Source organism: Diorhabda carinulata, chromosome 7 (genome assembly GCF_026250575.1).
Source record: "Diorhabda carinulata isolate Delta chromosome 7, icDioCari1.1, whole genome shotgun sequence".
NCBI classification, from domain to species: domain Eukaryota; kingdom Metazoa; phylum Arthropoda; class Insecta; order Coleoptera; family Chrysomelidae; genus Diorhabda; species Diorhabda carinulata.
Genome location: NC_079466.1, coordinates 237216 through 254037, shown reverse-complemented (window position 1 = coordinate 254037; position 16822 = coordinate 237216). Strand labels below are relative to the sequence as shown.

General features: G+C 31.6%; 2 protein-coding genes across 3 annotated transcripts in view; one reads left to right on the top strand and one right to left on the bottom strand.

Annotated features, from left to right (window-relative positions):
- LOC130896186 (uncharacterized) overlaps positions 1-16822 on the bottom strand; it is a 184039-nt gene that overhangs the window by 23419 nt on the left and 143798 nt on the right. The gene's annotated exons all lie outside the window — the stretch shown is intronic.
- On the top strand, positions 12503-15337 carry LOC130896187 (complement inhibitor CirpT3-like). Of its 2 annotated transcripts, none has more exons than XM_057804105.1 (4): positions 12503-12568; positions 13271-13355; positions 14234-14345; positions 15184-15337. In XM_057804105.1, exons 2-4 carry the CDS (start codon positions 13298-13300, stop codon positions 15293-15295), a joined length of 282 nt encoding a protein of 93 aa, XP_057660088.1. In that variant the 5' UTR covers positions 12503-12568; positions 13271-13297; the 3' UTR covers positions 15296-15337. The 2 variants fall into 2 exon arrangements, with proteins under 2 accessions (XP_057660088.1, XP_057660089.1); XM_057804106.1 differs by having other exon boundaries at positions 12526-12568; positions 13257-13355.

Here is a 16822-nt window from a genome sequence, read left to right as displayed (position 1 = left end):
TATATATATATATATATATAAGACGCAACTAAAAGTGCAATTGAACAATTAGAAAAACAAAAAGAAAATGGATTGATAACAAAATAAAAAATATTGAGAAAAGAAGACTGAATAATAAAACAAAACCATGTCATAGGACATTAAAATAAAAATAAATAGAGTGTCTAGATGAACCGGAAAAAAACTAAAAAATAAGTTATAAAAGTAATTCCGAAGGGTAAATTTGCAATAAATAGGGAAAATGTACAAATGGTTTCAACACATAAGAGGGAGATCAACAACCGTGCAAAAACTACAGAGACTAAGCTTCTTATCTTATCTTCAGTCTCTGAAAACGATAACGTGGTTAGGTGTGTTCAGTATGAATATCACCAACGCTTCCAGAAATTACTTATTACTCTAAACCATTTTACTCAATAGTTCATGGTAAAAAGAGCAACAATCAAACTACGAGTAGTGTTGGGTCGTGTGGAAATTCTGGCAATGTTTTCATAACCTAAGTAGATATTGCAAGCTAATCGTCGACGTGCATGGGATTGAACTTAGACAACTATATTGGATAATTGGTGGAAAATCGCAACGATCTATTAAGAATAAGTTATGGGTATTCAAGACAATATTTAAAACATATTTCCATATATGGAATCCAGCTGTGAGGTTCAGCGTCTATATTAAACATAAATATTATCGAGAGATTTCAGCCAAAAGTTGGTGTGTGTCCAATAACTTCATTGCTAGGGATCTACAAGTGCTCTCGGTTAGAGAAGAAATTAAAGCGACCAGTGAAAAGTTCAATGAAAAATTTCATTCTTGCCCCAATCAATTGGCCAAAAACTTAGTGGTAGAACCTTTTATCCGACGTAGATTCAAAAGATTAACCCCGTATGGCATATGGCTAGTAGATTTTAATAAATTTTATATGGATTAAAAGTTTTGGTTAAGAAACGTCCTCTACGTTTACTATTATAATTTATCATATTTAATTTTACTTTGGCTAGGAAAGTTAAATATATTATGTTAACTATTATCTTTCAACTAATATAACCAATTTTTAATATACCTATTTTTTTTAACCTATAGCCACAATAAGTTGTGTGACTGACACCTAGATGGCGCTTTCATTGTCAAATCCATATGATGTTTCAAAAGACTATGACTGTGTAAAATTTCATAAAATATCGATTAGTCAGAACAATGGACTCAAACCATTTTAGTGTGTTAATTTATCAATGCTTCTTGATCAAAACAATTCTATAGAAGCTAAATATTGGCTTCAAAAGTTTATCCGGACTTTGCTCCATCGAAAAGAACCATTTATTATTGGTTTGGTGGACTCAAAAGTGGTCATACAGACACCGATGATGGCGAACGTTCTGGTCTTCCAGTTGAGGTAAGAGAAAATATCAAAAAAGTCCACAAATTGGTAATATCTAATCGTGAAATAAAACTGTGTGAGATAGCTGAGGCGGTAAAGATATCAGAGTGCGGTGTGTTATGCATGACCATTTGATCACGAAAAAGCTTTGTTCAAAGTGTGTGCCTGCGTCGATCAAAAATAACAACATGATTCAAAGCAGTATTTGGCCAAGTTTATATGTAATAAATCAGAAATTTTTGCGTCGATTTGTGATAATGAATGAAACATGGATCCATTACTTCACTTCGGAATCAAAACAACGTCTTCTGAATGGACTACACCGGTGAACCTCCTTCTAAGCGTCCAAAGGCACAATAGTCAACTAGGAGGGTTATGGTATGGTAAAAAATCAATAACGAAAATAACATAGAGTTGTTGGATCATTTGAATGCAAAAATAAGGAAAAACTGCCGTATGTCGAAGAAAAACCACTGTTTCACCAAGAATGCACCGATTCACAAGTCGGTAAATTGAAATATTCCAGATATGATCCCCAGTGACTACTGGCTATTCACTGATCTCAAAAAATGTTCCGGTTAAAAAGACAGATCCTTCTACAAGCACGGCATCGAGAAGTTAGAGAACGGTTGGAAGGGTCCTATCGCTCTACGGGATATTACATTGATGAATAAAATCGATTTTAGGCATAAAAATGTATTTTTCCATGTTTTGTGATACCGGTAGGTAGTTGCATAAACTATACAATTAGGGTTTACGTATTGTTCCACTTAGAAACAGCGTCTCCAATTAATTTTACGTGGAAATATTTCTCACTGAGACATATTTCGGTTTATGATAGCGATAAGAAAAGTGGAACATTTTATAGTATACGTATATATTCAAGTATCATTTTCATTGGAAAATTACTTTTCCGACAAGCTGCTCTCGTAAATGTTAAAATGTTTTTAACGATTTTTGTGCAGTATATAGAATTCAATTTTTATATTCGTAGCAGGAGGCACCTTAAAGGAGGATAGAAATCCACAAAAACTGTTTTGAATCTCTCATAGTAAATATTCATGATATAATTCATACCGTGCATTTTATCCATCCAAATCACTAAATTAAATTCAAATTTATGAGGAAATACCAACATAAGGCTACTGTTTTGACCTCTATCATTTTATTCGTACGAGATATTATGTGATGAAATGTCACATTTTAGCTAAACTTTTTATTCATTTTCTTTGAAACGGCGAACTTTGTTGCGTCATTCTATCCCTAAATATATGAATCTCTTGAAATTTATGGCACTCAATTTCTGGCACTTTCATCCTTTTCTGCATTTCCCACATCTTTTAAGGATTTGGTCTTGATCTTTCGCATACAATTTTCGAACAAAGAAATCGTTGAGGAAAACGCATATACTGCACAATATCTTTTTGATCTTGTATGTTGATCTTTCAATAAATCCAATAGAGCTTTGAAGTATTCTTGGTGAATTTTATTCCATGTTATGGGCAGGTATTATGTCTGAAGCATCTTCAAACAAATACAAACTATTTGTCGCGGACAAATAAATACGTAGGAATACCAAATATTGATTAACAAGTCAAAATTAGAGAATATAAAGAATGATATTATAAATTTAAAAGATAAGAGATTAATTTCAAGATAAGTTTTGTCGTTCACGAATTTCATTACACGTAAACTAATATTCATTTCAAAATCTAGCAATCAAGACCACAGTAAAAAGAAACCTGCGGATGTTTGGTTTGGAGAAATAAAAAAAATTGTTATAGTGAAAGAAATAAAAATGTGATACTTATTCGGTGACATAGAATGGATATCTGAAGAGTTTCCGACCTCAACTCAATATAAGTTGGGAAATATATTTGCGCATGCTATAGAAAATGTGGTATGTAGCCCTATAACCAAAGTAATTATAATGATGCTGATTTTGCTTCTGCGCAAACTACGAGCATACGAAATATAACATCAAAGAGTATCAGAAGCCGAAGGTCCTCAATCTGGAGGAGTGTTACAGTCAGAAATGTATCTCCAACAACGATATCTTCTCCTCCACCTAGAATAGAGTTTATTATCGAATTTTACGAACATGTCACATCAAGAGTAGATAAAACAACCGTTTCAGAACCTAAACCTGATGTTCGTATAATTATGAAGCCTCCATTCGAGCAGCATGCCGTAATCTGTCGCCCATTTCTTCTGTTCAACGAACTGAAAAAAGGAAACGATACTGGCGAGGAAAAACAGCCATTATCTCAACTCCTTTTAAAAATGAAATGGAAAATTCGAAAAAGCCTGGAAATATCAAATCCTAATTATCATTGCCCTAAAAAGAAACTAAAAACAAGCAAAATTTTTGAACATTTAGCCAAAAAACAAAAGAATAATGATAAAGATGACATTTGCTTGGATTTTTTGACATCGTCAGAAACCTGGGTAGGCTGTCAGCTCTGCGAGAATTGGATTCACAACGTTTGTACTAGCGTGGTCGATGAAGATCTCTACTTTTCCAAAAAGATAAATCAGTAGAAGAGTATTAGACATCATTGCTGGATAGGGTAAAAATTGTAAAATTGAAGAAAGAATTGGATTGAAGGAAAATTCAAGAGCTGCACTTCCAGTTGGTTGACCTTCTACCGTATTTAACAGATCTACCCTCCAGCGTTGCTTTCTTGTTATCTACCCTTAAAGTTTCACTTATAGGAAAGATATTTTTATTAGACAAAGACGTTATCACATACGTAAACGCCTATTTTCAGGAAAAAGGCACCAACTATCATTTAGAAGGATTAAAAAGTTTGGGGAATTGCTAAAAAGAGTGTATTTATTAAAAAAAGGTTTTGTTGAGAATAGATATGATTATGGAAAATGGTTGATAGTGAAACCGTCCCTATTAAATACAAAATATACAAAATTGAATTTAGTCCTATGAATTCTTTTACGGCGACCAAATTTCAATGAATTAGTTATTGATAAATCTATTTCGAAAAAGGAGAGACTTACTTATTTTAAATTCAACCAGTGTTTGTGGAGTATTTGTATTGAACTATTATTCCTGTATTAATAAAAACGAGGCGGTCCATCGTGGTATGGCCTCTCCTTTATAAAAATGGATGATACCGCACTTTGTAAATCATTTGATGACAGTCTCAGCGCCCATGTCAGGCTTAAAATGTTTTTCTTAGACGTATGAATGCGGGATTTTAAGATATATCAACTATAAAAAACCTTTAGTATATAAATGTTTACAGCAAGAGAAAATGACAGTGATGACGAAATCTCTGTTCGTATTTCTATGTAAACAGTTTTTGTTTTTTTTTTGAACCAGATTCAACACTTGAAGATAAAGATTTTTGATTAAAATTTTTTTTAAAATGATATATTGTCAAATATATTTATGTACATGTTGTTTTAAATGTACTCCGTATGGTCCAGCATTCTTTAAAGTGCCAGGAAATTTTGGAGATTGAATAATCTGATTTATTACATAATGATAAAAACGCAAACTGAATGATCATTCTTTTCGATTGGTAGTTGTACAAAGACCATTTAGTATTACAGGATGGTGGTTACCATACAACTTCTATTTGTCGAATCTTGAGTCAATCGATTTCCAATCTAGAAGAATAAGCAGCGAGTAATTGAATTCGTAAAAAAAGCTCAACCGAATAAGTTTTTGATGATTTGATTTCTATTATTCTCAACGGAACAACGTCGTTATGATTTACTTTTACTTCCTGTTGTTTATCACTTTGATCCAACTCGAATAAAATTATTCTCATTTTGTTCAGGATGAAGCTAATTAATGCAAGAACATGGTCGAAAATAATCCAGCAGTGCCGTGAGCTGCTGAAAAAGCATGTTGAATATTTATGCCTCGAGAGACTCGACAAAAAATATACGTACATCCGTGTTTGGCCTACAAGTGTATAATCAGTTCCGGAAATAGGTATGATTTTTATCAAAAACAATTTTTTTCAATAATACTTGTATTCTAATTAATTAGTCACAAAACTAATCCTGAATTTTTAATGTCAACTTCTGCATGCATTAATATTTGCATTTTGAGTACCAAGAAATTCATAATTATTATGAAATGATGATAAGGATATACTTTATCAAGGATGTGGACAGGAGCAATTAAAAGACTTTATTTGGAAACGCAAAAGCAGAAACCTTCGGATAAGAATCTATTCGTAATAGTGAGATTTTTTTCGATTTCGAACCTTTTTTACCCTTTTATGTCTAAAATTCCAAAATTATTGAATCTCAATAATAAGCTGTTTACATATCTCACAAATATCGTTTCGATCTATATAGATATTATTTTTTCGTTTTATACTGGATGTTAAAACTAAATTAAACTAAAACTGAACATTCATCTAAAGCCTTAGATGCAATGGAGACATTGGTTCTTAGTTGTGGACATAAATTAAATAACCACATGATGCTTCAAATACCAGAATACAAATTTGGGACATTCCACTAAACTAAACTTACTATATGAGGTTATTTCTTAACTAGAATACTAACTAATATATTCATAATTTTATTTTAGTAACTACTATATTTTCTTGTACGTTTTTCTCTTAAATCTATCTTCATAATTAAATAATCGCCAGTCCTTGTTTTATATATTTGTTGTCAATTATACCTCATCTTAGAGTGAACGAAACACTATTCAGCATCCAAACACGATCGATAAATTATATTTATAATGGTATGAACTCGTCTACGACATGAACCGTGAAGCCGATTCTATTCAGTTATGAATAAAGATATTGAGTTTGGTAGGTGCGGCGGTTCTTGGAAACTCTTGATATTGTTTTTCTACGTTTTACAGCGATTTTTTTATATAGTTTTTATAGAACCAATTTCTAGGGAGATCTTTTTATTTCTTTGTTTTATTTTTATTATTGAATTTTTCGAGGAATTTGTTTTGAAATAATTGGTGGCTTGTTTATCAGCGATTTAAATAAATTATATACATTAGTGAAAAGTTCCAAGTATCCAACTACGCTTATTTCAATATTCACTACACTCAATTGAAATAATTATAAGGAGATTTAGCAGCTTAGGTGTGTTTCAAGGTTCCATTGGTTGCAATGATATAATCATTGAGGTGACTTTAATTATTAAATTAAAATACTTACATAACGTTATCTCACAAATGAAGATTGGATGAGAAGATTTTGCCGGAATTTTATCCGAATTTGTAATTCCTTTATCGAATATTCCTTTTAATGAAATAACTTGACTATGTAGTTAATGACATTTTCACGTGAGCGGAAATGTTTTCATACTTTTTAGAATTCGAACGTTCGTAGCTCCGCATATAAATATTCATGCAGCTTTTTCCAACTTCATCTTTGTGTTGAATAATTTCTAAACATGTTGAGGAATTAATTAGGTTTGGGTTACGAAGATTGAAAAAATTCAAATGCTTCTCACAGTAGAAGTTCGAGTAGGCATGTTGAATGTTTAAATTTATATAGTATCATAGAATTATAGTTAAATAATTCAAAGTTAATGTACTTCTTGATCACCATTATGAACAAATATGGATGTTTGAAGTTGTCATGATTACGTCGGCTACTAATCTACACAAAAGTTGAAATATTAATTGGTGGTTATTTCATATCAGTTATTGTTTGGTACATATCGAGAAAACAAAGTTTTTGTTTTATTGGTCCCTTTAAAATTGATATTGATTCAATTCGATTCAATTCAAATTAGTAGAATAATTGCTTCTATTGAAGACGGACACAGAAATATGTTGCCAATATACGAGGTCTGGCTATTAAATAACTGGTTACTTCCCTCCCTCGCCACACACCTTTCCATACGTTTTTTCCATTAATCGAAGCAGTGCTGGAAATCTTTTTTGGTGAAGGGTCTTAGGAGTTCTGCCGTTTTTTGTTTTACCGTTTCCATTTATCTTCGGAAATAAAAATAGTCGCACAGTACCAAATCTTGTGAATACGGCGGGTGTTCAAGCGCTGGTGTGCGCTTACTGGACTAATACTGCTTCCCAGATAGCGCGTTATGGGCAGGTGCATTGTCCTGGTGCAAAATCCATGAGTTGTTCTTTCACACCTCGGGTCGTTTTTTACGAACTCCTTTTCGCAGCATTCCGAAACCTGACAAAGCGAGAAATTTGAGATTGATACGTTGATCCTGTTTTTCGTCAAACTTAACAAATTAAGAGAACTGTTTTAGGAAATGTAGAAGCAGCTGACACTGCTCTTCAACTGACCAGGGAGCACCTTGCAACTAATTTAAGATTCGCACGAGAAGATGCGAACTGACATTCAAAATTGGAGAAAGAGAGAAATACTTTATTGTCAAAAAATTGTTACTGAAAACTGAAAAACAAACATAAAAATTACTAAATAAAGATAAAACAAATAAAATAAAATATACAGAATAAAACCACAATGAGTAATGGGTTAATGTACTTTTCACGGAGGAGTCCAAATTTTGTTTATGTACTTCCCCATGTCACTAGAAATAGTAGACCAGTATATTCAAGAGCTAAATATTGTAGGTTTTGACTGGCCTGTACGCTGCCGGGACTGGTATTAATGACTGAGTGATAAAATTTGGACCAAAATTACTTGGAAGATTGTATCAAAAATATGCCACGGCGTTGTCGTGATGTGATTAGAGCTCAAGTTGATAAATTTAATTTATTCAGTTTAAAAAAAAAAATGTATTATACGGATATAATTTTTCAATTTCTGAGTGATGTATGCAATATATTACTTTTATAATACTTTCTGTCTGTTATCACTATTACTTCAAATTCAGAAAACAGTTGAGGCTATCTGAAAATAGTCTTATAAATAGTAATAGTTATTCTAACTAATTACAATGATCAACCATTATAGTTGAGTTGGAATTTGTGGAACCGTTGACGATATTCATACTGAATAGACTGTTTACACTGTTTACACTCACAATTACACTGTCCGACGCACGTGAACTTACCTTCAGTCCTTGAAAACGATAACTTTGTTATCGAAGCGTGCGTCAGACAGTGTAATTGTGAATGTTGGTGTAGTGGTGGTGTAAACAGTGTATTCAGTATATTAACTACGAAGATATATTGAAAAATTCTTAGCCTACTAAAGAACCAAACAAAATTTCAATGTCAAAATATTTCATTACTCAACATATGCTCCTCTTAATTGGATACATTTATTCTGCAAAAAATGTTTCTTATTGCTCTCCAAACCAAACCTCCATAGTTTTTATCACCTCTTCGATGGAAGAAAATTTACGACCTGATAGTCGGACAGAGCCAAATCTGGTGAATAAGTGGGTGTTCTAGTTATTCAAACCCTAAATCACGAATTTTTTGCATGTATACCTGAGATTAGTATGCAGAGACGTTGTCTTGCAAAATTAAAACACCTTTGGATAGCTTTCAGCGTCTTCTCTCTTTAATTTTTTTAGTGGTCAGCAATGTCGAATAGTAATCTCCAGTTATTGTTCTACCCTCATAAAAAAATCAATCGTAATTACTTCATGGTAATCCCAAAAAACTGAAGCAAGAACTTTTCCAGCAGATTTTTGGACACGAAACTTCTTAGGTCTTGGAGAACCAGAGTCTCGCCATTCCATCGAGTGTTATTTTGTTTCTGGATCATAGAAATCTACCCAAGTTTCATCCATAGTAACAATTCGGTTTAAGAAGTCTACATCGAGCACAGATCGGACGCGATGCTTTTACCCTTGCACGCTTTTGGTCAACATTCAAACATTTGGGGATGCATTTTGCAGCAATTTTTTTCATGTCCAAATTGACGTGAACTATATGATGAACGCGTTCGTAGGAAATATTCAGTGCTTCAGATATCCGTTTTAGCTCAATTCGACGGTCTGATAAAATAATGTCATATGAACTGCATCGATATTTTCGGGAACTGACACAGAAACTGGCCTTCCCGATCGGTCATCATCTTCAATGGAAAATTTACCTCTTTTGAAGCTTGCAGTCCAATTTTTCGCAGTCGCATATAAAGGACATTGGTCACCAAGGGTATTAATCATATCGTCGTAAATCTGTTTACCTCTTAACCCTTTTAAATACAGGTACTTGATGATGGCTCGATACTCCAATTTTTCGATTTTCACAATTTCGGTGGACATCTTTTAATTTATTAATTTATTGTGTAACTCTGGTTTACATTTTTGACGTCAAACTTCACACTGACACTTCTAGTAGGTTATTGTTCGTTGTTATGGTAACGCAATATTTTGTTTATTCATGGAACTGGTCTAGGATGCGATACTTCTTTGGCGAAGTGTGTGTATTTTACTTAAACAAACAATAACTTCAACAAATAAATGTTCAAGATATATTTGATAATGATAAAAACTTTATAAAGAAGTGTGTAATTTATGATAAATAACCTTTGCAATTTACTTCGACTTTACTTTAAAAAGCAATTTTCATAATTAATAACTGATTACCGTCACTTAAACTTAAGAAAATAGATTAGGAGGCGATTTTTAAAAAACCAGAACAAATTCACAAAGCAATAAAAATTTCTGTCTGTCAACAGGGCGAGCTATTTTTCCAGATTTCAAGGTAGTGGAGGGGCGGTATCAAGATAGATAGGATATAGTACAGGGAAAACTATAAGCTGAGCCATTAGATATTTTCTACAATTTTTTTGTATAAACATAAAACAAATTTTAATATAATAGCCTCTATATGAATGAAATTTTCCAATACATTTGATGACTTCTCACTTTTTTGGGGGCTCATTTAGTGAGGTCAAAAATATTTCTTTAGACAGGAACGTTGTGCGTTTTATGAATTTTATTATTTTATCATAACTCTGCATAGTTTGAAATTACTATCGGTTAATGTAATAGTTACATAATTAAAATATAAATATAGATATCAATTTGAAACAACACAATCGCAAGAAAAATAAATATATCTATATTGCGAAACAAGATTATTAGATATTAAAATATTTATATCAAAGCAAAATATGGTTGTAACTAACAATCCAAGTATTATTCACTTTTCAAATGATTTTACCTAAACACTATCTGAATTTATCATAGAAACAATCGATATTTTAATTCTAATTTATAAATTATTCAAAAGATGCTGATCTTATGAAATCAATGTTATTTTTTTTTTCGGTATATTTATTTAATACATTATTGGGGTTGACATTCAGCGTATCTACACTTATATAGTCCCTCCTCGACTATAATCTATTAACTGTTTCATCGTGACATTTATGCGGTGTATAAAAGAAGTGTGATGGAAAGAAGAACGCAGTGGCTGCCCTTCTGCCAGTATTGACAACATGATGGAAAAATACGATTTACAATCTTGTTATTATCTGAGCAGTTTCCTAAAGAAGTGTTATGTAAGAAATTGTATAGTTCTTCCAATATAAATTGCAGATTATAAAAATCCTTGCCGACAATTTTGTTTGATCTACCATAGGCGTAGTTACCTCATTTTATAAATTTATTATTTTCCATAATACTTAAAAAGTATACTGTAAAATGTATCTGTATGAAAGAGAATTTCGTTTAAATGGGGAACCAGACGCGAACTATCCCTTTTTGAACCCTATTCGTTTTTTTCTGGAAAACAAAATTTCAAAAAAAAACCATAAAGGCAAATAAATTATTCGAGAAAAAAACAAAAGAAAAAAAGAAAATTTCAATTCCAAAATCTTCTTTGATAACATATCCAGCACAGTTTTTTCTCTAGCTTTAGACCCTTAATAACAGTAAGCGATTCTTTATTTGTTGGGCCTTTTTTACGATCGCTGACAGGAATAATATTTTTTGCTCAAATTTAAGCCTTGTTCTACTACATTTGGTTACTTAAGAAGTTGCCGCAAGCGGTAGTAGTTTTCCATAACGATTATTCACTGTGGTGGGGAGTTGGGTGAAAGCTGTTCCTCAAACCACTTTTTAAATAATTATGCTGTCATATCTTCATGATAAATAGCTACACAGTTTTTAATTTTTTTAGCAGATATTAATAAAGCATTAGGCCACGAAACCGTTGCTTCCAACGTGTACTATTACATTGCGTTTCCTTTTGGAACATGGCCCATTAAAACAGCAAATTTTACTATTGTTAACCCAACTGAAATTGACTACATCGTGACTGTCCAACCGTGTTTCGTCTAGATAAATTATGTGTCTATAAGAGCTTCGGTAATATTTTGACCGACAAACCATACGTACCATTTATTAGTAGGAATGGGTTTAGACTGGTAGAGACACAATGAATTAAAACACATTTTTTGTGAATTTGACTATTCAAAATAAAAAACGAGGCAATCGGAGTGAAGGCATCATTTTAATTCATGATGGGGCACATCAACTTCAGATATGCTGAAAAAATTTGTTGAGAACAATTTGATTATCTTCCCTAGCGTCTCTATCTAGAGCCAATCGATAACGACAGCTTAAATTTGAAACATCAATTAGGCGGTAAGCGCCACGACAACGAAAAAACAACCATTTTGTGGTGGCAAGACAGGTGGTACAATTATTTAAGATGGTACGAAAGTTAATTAGGCAAACTCTTATTATTATTGGAAAGTATGTTGGAAACTACGGGGTCCAATGTGAAAAATTACCTATTTTTTATTTTAAAAAGCTACTTACTCCATACCAAGGCTTATATAAATATGTGTAACTACTTGTAGATGTGAGGAAAGTTTTTCATTTCTTGGTTCCAGGTTATTGATTGGATTTCACATAATAATATGAGGTTGGTGGAAAGAAGATCATCTTTCTTCTTGACAAAGCATTCATCGACTAATTTTTTAAACAGGTTTTATCGGAAAAAATCGAACCGTTTGAGATACTAAGTAAAGTACCAAAGGAAAAATTTATTGATACTAGAAGAAATAAAAGAAGAACAAGTATTGTACAAAGTATTATGGAAAAAAAACTAAAAAGAAAATCCTCGAGTTGATAAGTAGAGGGTAAATGTCGTATGTTCTTGGACAAATAAGTTAATAGACTGAGTACACTAAATAGATGTTGGATGTTGGTTGGTGGAATATTAGTCACAGTCACAGTCACAAATTTTACCTTGAAAAATAATATAAAATTAAATGTTGGCATCACTATAAACAGTATCTCAATTCGTTTAGATATTCTTGTGTTGATAATTTTTGAGTAAGTTTCGAATATTTTAAAAACAACAATCTGATATCTAAAATATTTATTAATGTTCATAGTCTCGGTATATTTTTCAAATAGATGATAATAATCTTGTGATTTCCTTGTTAGAAAAATGATTTTTGATAGTCATTTGAATTCGATAATGAATATTTAATGAATACCGAACGTTTGATTTTTTATGTAATACTGGAACGAAGTATAAATGTCGGTTGCGTAGGGGACAAGCCACTTAAGAGAAATCTTTCCATATATCACCGCTGAAACAAAAACTAACATAATATTCTAATGAAATGACATGAAAACCATGGAAAAGCATTGGACTGATCGCATTACGGTCAAAGGAAATTATCTAGATGTATAGAGAAAGAAGAGAAATGCTTTATTGTCAAAAAATTGTTACAATTTGTAGACAAAAGCTTGTAAAACCTAAAAAAGAAAACATAAAAATCACTAAAAACAGATAAAAATAAAATATAATTTCAATACACAGAAAAAAAAACAGAATGTATAACAAAATTATAGGTAATAGTTATAGGTAATAATTAGTATATAAGTTCATAGCAAAATTAAACCAGTATTCAGCATGCCTGGAATTGAAAAAATTATTAGAATAGAATAGAGTAGAATACGTATGATAGATGATATCGACGATTTTTTAATCATTATTTATCATTAAAAATAGTTTTTATGTTTCAGCTTGTGCATTATTCATTAGGACAAAACATGTTTGTGAAAATATTAGCTGTCTTCCTATGTATAACAATTGCACATGTCAATGCAGGTAAAAATAGGTCTCTAGAATTTTTATTCATATAATTAATGTAATTTATGAATTTAAAAAATAATTCCGCTCTATCTTTGCAGTGAATATCGGAGGACTACAAATTTGATTGATTTGAACAAATTTATTACAGTCTCAGCATAATAGTTTCATTCATTGATATCTTGATGTGCTCTTACTATTTTGGCGGTTGTGATCTCAAAAAATTGTAAATGCTGTCGTATTGGTTTTTCATGGTGACCGCGGGTTTGTTCACAACGCTTAATCATAGATTATCTTATTAGTTTTCCCATTCTCTCACGCTAGGTTATCATTACTATTATTTTGATAATTCCTTCTTTCTCCCGGGATTTAATTCGTGGTAGCGAAATACAGGTTTTATTTGAAATATAGCAGCGTGCAAGCATATTTGTGTGCTTTTTGTTATTGCAGGACTTGAGAAAATCAATATTTTTGTATGATGTAGGAGTAGTATGTACGTCTTAAATGTTCTTTCTGATGAGTATTTGTGTGTTCTTTATTTAGATTTATCTATTAATGGAAATCAAATTTTAGTTTTTCAAAATCAATTGTTTAAAATGAAACTTAATAATTCATGATGATAACTCTGAGTAGAAAAATAAAAACGAATTAATTGTTATATTATTTTTGAGGAACGTTCATCCAAATATTTGTTAACTGAAAGCCTTCAAACAAATTTATCATTGAGATTGATTGCTTCTTAATTTTTTGTATTGATGAATTCTTCTATCGGTTCGTACTCAATAAACATAAAAATAATAAAAAAAGGCTAATATATTGACGCTTTCTTCCCCTTTACAATTTGTTTTTGGAAAGTTTTTTCAAACTAATCTTATGCAGACTGCAATTTTTCATAGGTTGCAAGAATATCCCTAAAGTGGGTGATTTAGAAGTTGGAGAATCGAAAGCAGCGCAAGGAGAATGCACCATTGCAACTTGCACAGGAGAAGGAACTGTCGCAATGAAAACGTGAGTAATCATTGCCAGTATAAAGTGAATAAAAACATTGGAAACATTTAATAAGTAAATTTATGTCAAGAGATCATTATTATCATATATGTAAGGTGAATTCGGAGTAACTAGCTATCAAAAGTTGGATAAAATACTTTTTCTTCCTCATATTATAACCTAATCTCACCTAATAGCGTGACTCAATGATTTGTTGACTAACAAGGAAAAATTTTAGGTGTAAGACGAAATGAGTCGCTAGGAGCAAGATCAGTAATTCTCTCAGTGCATGTTCTATATTACTTGGCGGCGCAATTTCTCAATAGTCTCGCAGTACACATGTGCAATTATTGTTTGGCCTCGTGGTATAAAATTTATCAGCAAAATATCATATCTGTCCCAAAAAACGGTTCACATGAGTTTTCGAAGTATCTAGCTTCATCGAGACTTAACTTTTGTTGAAGACGAACATTCCATTGATTGCCATTTATTATCTGGGATGTAGTAAGATATCAAAATTTCATTCTGTCTACATGCTCATTCCAGGATCTTCTATGTTTACGTCTCTGTCTGACAAAGTCTTCTACCTCATATTTGTATTTCATATCTGCAGTCAACAATATTCAGGTATTTACATTTGAGATTAGATGTACAGGATGTCCACAAAAAAATTAGTAGAAATATTTTGACCAACTTTTTAAGACATACGAGTACTGTAGATTGTCCAATGACGTAACACGTTTCATAGTTGCTTAAATATTGAAGAATTTAGCGTATAAATGAAATGCAAATCTCTGCCATAAGTAGACTATAATTGACAGAATTTATTTTATTATAAAATGATTTTATATTTTTTTAGATGTCCGGAGTTTGTTGCATTACCTCCCTGCAAACCTATACAAGGAAACAGTGAACTGTTATATCCAGATTGTTGTCCAAAATTTGAGTGTCCTAAGGAAACTGAAAAATAACGGTTATATTACTGTTTTGTGAAAATAAATCGATAGATATAATTGCTTTTGAATCCTTCTTCTACAATTTGCGCTCTAATTTATAGCTCTAACTGAAATACAAAAATTGCGATATTTTTCGTCTTTGAGAAGTGGACAATGAATTAACGAAGATATTCAATTTAACAACAAGAAATCTGGAGTTGTTAATATATGTAAAAGTGCATACAAAGTTTCAATACCATTTTTGATTCTGAATATATCATTGATGATCTATATATAGAACGTGGTTTTTCGCACAAGATAAATTAGTTACTTCCCTTCTAAGAAGTTCTCTACACCTCCGGAATTTACAAATATATGCTTGATCTTCTTTGGATACGAGGATAATTAATTATTCTTGAATCAAAGTATACATGTATACAAAGTGTGGTTCCATCTATGGTGTGCCCCCGGATAGATGGAACCACTTTCAGTGTCCGGCCCTGCTTTGTTAAAGACTAATTTTTAACATAATTTCAGTGTTGGAAAAGGAACAATTTGGAAATTTTCAAAAAACCTATTTTTTTCTAAAGTGTCTTTTATGTGGCAAAAACTACAAAATGTTATCAAGATACGTTATTTAGACATAGACATTTAGATCCCTGTACCAAACTTTTAATTACTCTGACAATAATGGACTGTCATACAATTTTATTCGTTTTAAAATCTTAGATGAAAATTAGACGATTGTGTGATTCAGTGTATTGCTTGTATTATTAAGATAACAGGAATTTTCCGAGTGATGAATTTTCGAATGTGTTAAAATTTTGAAGTATGAACTTCATAAAGTGCTATAGTGAAGAGATAAATTTCAAGTCACACCCTTTTAAGCAAGTAAATTGCTCATTTCCGTAGCAGCCGTCTCATATCTTTTAACTTTCTCTAGGGAAAACGCACATGAACTCCACTTATATACATTAAAATATAATAAATAAAACATTGCTCTGCTATTCGAGTAAATTTGTTTGGTGAATTATGTTTTTTACTGATTTTGTCCGTCTCTTTTAGTTGTTACCTAGAGATATCAACAATGAAACTGAAACTTTTGTTCCTTGGAAAAAATGTTGGTACATTTGTATTAAGTAACTTAATTAAGAACTTTGTAGAAAGTCTTCATTAACGTAAAATATAAATAAATAAAGTGGTATCAATAATCTCACTACTACATTCGTTAATTGTCAAGACTATTAATAACACAATTTGCTTGTATATGCTCACTTAAATACTAATTCTGTTGTATACAGAAGCTATAATTAATTATATCTATTTAATTTTAATTTAATTAATTTGATTAATTTGATAAGTTAATGTAACTTCAAGTGTCTAAGGGACATGTGGAGGCGCTTGAGTAAGACGTTGGTGCCCGTGAGGGTACGATCAGTTCACAATAAATCTTAACAATACAATACAATAGTTACTAACAATCCTTTACAGTCACATTAATATAAAACGAAAATGTAATCCGAGACGATACGTTAATGGAGCATAAAATAAGAGAAATTGCAT